Source organism: Dendroctonus ponderosae, unplaced genomic scaffold, assembly GCF_020466585.1.
Source record: "Dendroctonus ponderosae isolate FM_Combo_2020 unplaced genomic scaffold, Dpon_F_20191213v2 Dpon_F_20191213_6, whole genome shotgun sequence".
NCBI lineage: Eukaryota > Metazoa > Arthropoda > Insecta > Coleoptera > Curculionidae > Dendroctonus > Dendroctonus ponderosae.
Window position 1 is genome coordinate 902,687 of NW_026018814.1, and position 5,054 is coordinate 907,740.

At 41.2% G+C, this 5,054-nt stretch overlaps 1 protein-coding gene across 4 annotated transcripts; it reads right to left on the reverse strand.

Annotated features, from left to right (window-relative positions):
* Window positions 1–642: 642 nt before the first annotated feature.
* On the reverse strand, window positions 643–4,981 carry LOC109536352 (cysteine and histidine-rich protein 1 homolog). 4 transcript variants are annotated; one of them, XM_019902533.2, is made up of 7 exons: window positions 4,865–4,981; window positions 4,406–4,810; window positions 1,900–2,138; window positions 1,629–1,840; window positions 1,418–1,578; window positions 1,114–1,362; window positions 643–987 (listed from the first exon to the last, which is right to left on the reverse strand). In XM_019902533.2, the coding sequence occupies exons 2-7, from the start codon at window positions 4,616–4,618 to the stop codon at window positions 943–945; spliced, it is 1,119 nt and encodes a 372-aa protein (XP_019758092.2). In that variant the 5' UTR covers window positions 4,619–4,810; window positions 4,865–4,981; the 3' UTR covers window positions 643–942. The 4 variants fall into 4 exon arrangements, with proteins under 4 accessions (XP_019758092.2, XP_048523563.1, XP_048523564.1 ...); XM_048667606.1 differs by having other exon boundaries at window positions 4,406–4,981; XM_048667607.1 differs by having other exon boundaries at window positions 1,160–1,362; window positions 4,406–4,976.
* Window positions 4,982–5,054: the final 73 nt, after the last annotated feature.

A 5,054-nucleotide genomic window follows, 5' to 3' on the forward strand; every position in this document is an offset into this window, starting at 1 on the left:
TTCCGCAGAACTGATCGGGTTCTGATGAGAACAGTGTAAGCGTTCAAGCAAACCACTTCTGAAGATGCAAGCCACTCGTGCTTGCGAAACGCCAGGACGGTCTAAAAACCCGAAAAATCCATTATTTTCAAGTAATGGTCTGTCTCAAAAGTGTATCTTTTGCTAGTCTTAAGATTGCCATTTGTTTCATTGGTCAATCAATACACGTATTTAATTGAGGAATTAGTCCAAGGTGTCTAGGAATCAAACCAATGTTGCGCTTAAATATATATTTGTATATATAGATGTCTTTAAAAATACTCATACAATAAATATATATCGTAAACACCAGCCCCTTAAAAAGCCCTAAAAATAAAATCAGATTGACAAAATAAAAAAAAACACAAATTATATTTTATAGCGTAAATATGGCTCACTATGAAAAATATAACAAAAATAAAAATATCTATAATATAAAGTAAAAATAAATACTTTTGCCCAACCGATGATAGATTCTAGTAGAATGTAAAGTTGAAAGATTTTTAGATACAAGCGTGAATAATTATGAAGCAAAACTGAAACGGGTCTAGAATAAAATTAATTAATTAGTGGGAAATTGAGCTGCATAAAACTATTACTTAAATAGGAAAAGCAGTTTCGTCGTATTTTTCAATATGCCTTGTTTATTGCCGCTATTTTACAATCAACAATGTCTAACATAAAAAGCCTTTAAAAAAAATTCCAGGTAATCCTCGGATGAACCCGTTGCATATTAAGGAAGCACCAAAAACGCAAAAACTAAGTCCTGATACTCGTTAAAATTTACATCAACCTCTAACTAGCGGGCACCAACTTAAATCTAGAAAAGTCTTGAGATCCTTGATTAAAATTACCGTTAAAAATCCGTGGAATTTAGTCGATAGCACGAGAATTTGTTGAAAACTTATCCAATCGCGACCGGCATCAAGCGACGTGGTTGTTTACTTCGACGCTAGAAACATTATTAATCTGCAAAAAAAATCGTTAGAAACTCACAAAACTGGATGATGGACTTGGACATTTTATTTTTCGAACGGAATAATGAAAATTTAAATTTCAGCAGTTGCATCTTGAAAACAAAGTGCTAGCGCTTACATGTTTTTTGACAAATAAAAGGGAAAGTTGCTGTTCAACAACTTGCCTGAAATTTATCGTTTTTGCAGCTAACAATCTATTGCATTCAGCGCTGTCGGGCAAGGGCAGGCAAACGTAGGGGCTCTCATTGCTCTGCTCGGTGAAATCGAACTCGTAAATCCTGGGTTTCACCTTAATGTCCCCAACTGGGCCTCTCAAGACGATGTAGTTCAAGCTCAAAGGAGTGGCGGACTTCGACTTGAGGATCAGCTAACAGGAAAAAATTGCCCATGCCTGTGCCAACTGGAGGCCGCTGGAAACTCACCTGGTAAGTCATATCGCGCTCTGAGCTTTGAGTGGGATCCTTTTGCGAATTATTAATCCGCGCCTTGACCACCCACTGGTTGTTGAACGCAGAGAATCGCGACGATTCGTAGAAGAGTCTGTGCAGAAACTCATCGGTGCGATACGGTTTGAGCTGGATCTCTGAAACGACCCCAATGCAGATTGAGTCGAGTGGAAGGAGGCAAACGTACCGTTGAAGGTGATCTTCTCATATCCGAGCAAGTCGAAAATGTTTTCGTACAGTTTCTTCTCCTCCACTAGGGCCTGGTCCATGGCCAGAAGAGACTCCATCACCTCAGCCCCAGAGCGATGCGGGTGGGCGCACTGATTTTCGTGCTCTTGCCGCTCATGTTCGGGGCCCCTCCATGGGCATCCAATGCGGTTGTATTTGCACCACGAGATTCTAACGAGAAAAACCTCCATCAGGCGCCCGAACAGTGAATCGCCCAGCTGATCGCTTACCTTTCTTCGCACTCCTGCTCCTCATGTCGCTCCAAAGAGTTCCTGGGATATTGCTTACCGCAAAATTGGCAATCGCTGGGCAATTCGCTGACCGCATTTTCCACTGCCAAGTTGCGGGTGGCCGCTGTTTTGGATATTTCAACACGGCAACTTGGGCAAGTGGCCAATTCATCTCGCAGCCTAGCGTCGGCCAAAACGTGCGTAAAGCACCCAGCACACATCAGGTGCCCGTTGGTACACTAAGCGGTGGGGAAGAGAAAAAAATCCATCAGTTTCAGGTAAGGCCGCAGTTTAGCAAAGTGTAAGCAATAAAAAACCGAACTACTGAAGAAGAGCAACGACGCGTTTAAATAATTTCCAAAGTTTCCCTTTGAGAAACCAAAGAAACCTGAAAAAGAAAAAAGACACATTAAAAACTTATCATCACTTAACATCGAGTCTACTGCACATGGGGATAATTTGGGGGAATTCAACAACTACCTACTTAGTCACGACCAGAACAGAAAACGTCTAAAGAACCTCAACAGAAGACTTTTCTTTTAAATTTAAATCATGAAACTCTATCAATGGCCTGCTGGTAACCTTGGCAAGGAGAATGGTTTGTAATGTTTGATGCCCACTGTGAGCTCATGTGTGTAATAATTCTATAAATATTTACATTTTCAGTTCTAATTTGGCAAAACCACGACTTTGCGATAGTTCAGCGACGGATCGAAATTTAAGTCGCTCACTAACTTACGATAGTTGAGGTTTGTATCAAAACTGACTTACCACTCCTCATAAATGCCCTGAAATAATATAAAGCTGAACAGAAATTAAAACGATACAAAGTGAGGGCACATTCCATATACTTACTTATGGAACGGTTTACCTTTCGCAAAAACCTACTCGCTGTCCACTTAACATGAACAATGACCAATCGACCAGTAAAAACCTACCTTTCTCCACTTACTAAGTAAGCGAGTTTTTTAGTAATACTTGTCCAAACCGATGGAGAAACTCAACAGGGAAGGGATAGGGATGACAACTACGTCTATAGTGAATAATAACCACTACTAAAGTAAATTGAAAAACGTTTATTAAAATTAAATTATCGACTAGTTCAACAGCAATGGTAGATATCTACTGTTTGGCAGCTTTGCCACAAACATATCTTATGTTAGGCGGTTGTTCGCAATTCTATTTAACTACATTAGTATGATACGTGATTAAATTATACAACAGTCTTTTTGGGGGTGTTTCAACTGTAGCCAATGGAAAAGGGCGGCCATAAAATGTATCCAATAAGGTGGAGAAACAACCGATATGCTCCATACGAATATGGAATAGAAATCGTACTTTGCACGGTTGATTGAGAATTTAGATCGCAAATTGGATGGGAATTTTCATGGTTCAGATAGTTATAAAAACAGTTTAAGGGACTGATGAGCTTTTCGGACTTTTAGCCGCGCTGGGGCGCAAAAAACCAGATAAACGAACGTTTACACTTGACTAGATGAGTGGGACAAGGCAAAGCCAATTAGTCCTGTATCAGACAGAGAGCACTCTAGTGTCTGCCTCTTCCTTTAATACAGTCGATCACCGACCTGCTTTGTTCCACGCATTGAGTTGCTGATGAAGGCGAGATTACGAAAACGAGCAAACTATGCAGATTGTTGAAATTCATGTCGTTTGTTTTCGAACCCAAATGGATCATTTGGCCAGCTGCCCTCCTGCAGACCTTCATGGTCGCGTTAACAAAATGCAGTTTATTTGTAGATCTACCATGGGATTAAATAAATGCGCAGCGTGTTTAACATTATAGCCGAGACGTTGCTTCGCCACAATGACACGCATGGTTGGATCCATATGAATATTAAACTAAGGCGGTGTGGAATGCTGATGAATGGTTGGTGTTTTATAGTTAAAAAAAACTTTAAATAATTCACCTGACGGTGTTTCTAATGCATACAAAATTTGGTGGAATTTTACATTTTTTGCGGAAATTTATGGAAAGGAAAGCTTCCAGTTAGAATGGTTGGTTTCGGTGTTGGTTGCAAAAGGGTTTTGTTCGCTAGAATTTTTGGGGGGCGTAGATGCAAGCCACTCGTGCTTGCGAAACGTCAAGATGCAATTATTATCCACAGCTTCAGCCGCTGTTTAAGATTTATCGGGCATTTAATGATTGTTCGAGCGAAGTGCAAAAGTTCAGATTTGCTGCGCAAAAGAGGTCGCATCTACTCCCAAAAACGCGCTAGCGAACAAAAGATCCAATGAACTGTTGAGGGTGAATAGAGTGAGGGCTGAACTAGATCGAGTTGGGGGCATTCACGAGAACACCCTGCACGTGAGCGCGTCACATTTTTCGCTGCAGGAAAAAATCAATACAACGTCCTGCTGGTGGCGCCCAGGCGCTGCCCAGCAGGAACAAAGGAAAACAGCCATACCCGAACAGATATGAATTACGTAATAGAAAAAGGGAAAATCAAATCACAACCCGAATGTTTCGCCCCATTGGTTGACTTACCTGGTAAACTGCGGCCCTGGGCAGATCCAGACAAACTGCGCAGCAGAGAATTCCGCCCAATCGATCTTCAAGTTTGTGTTTCTTTTCGTCGTTGGGTTTGCAGACTTTTCGCTTTTTTGTTTCGGGTTCGCTGAATTCTTCGCGTTTTTCTTGGGCGTCTGGAACCTCGATGGGTTGCTCGGTGCTCGAGCTCGCAGCCTCTGGTTCCGACATGATTTTCGTGAGGAAACTCGTGGAAATTGAGTTTCACAACACTGAACAGCTGAGAAATCGGCTCGAAACAGAGCGTGGACCGTCAAGAAACAGCTGACGTGACGTTCTATTGAAGTTGCCATGCGTGGGTCCCCACCCAGTGCGGTTCGTCGGAGTCGACGCTCTTCACAAAATATCCCCCCTGGGGTATGTCTTGTGCAAAGAGAAAGTAAAATAAGTTATTATTTTATTACTTATTTTACTTACTCTATGGTTTTGTGACGCTCTTTGTGTGTCGGATATTTGTAGATGCGATCTTTTTTTGACTGAAAAGTCTTAAAAGTTGACTTTAGACAAATCGATCAAGCGCACCAACTATTCAATATAGGTGAAAAATTCAAAGTTTGTTTGTTTTGTTTTCGTTTGAGGTTGCAATTATATTGGCAAGGGAATTATT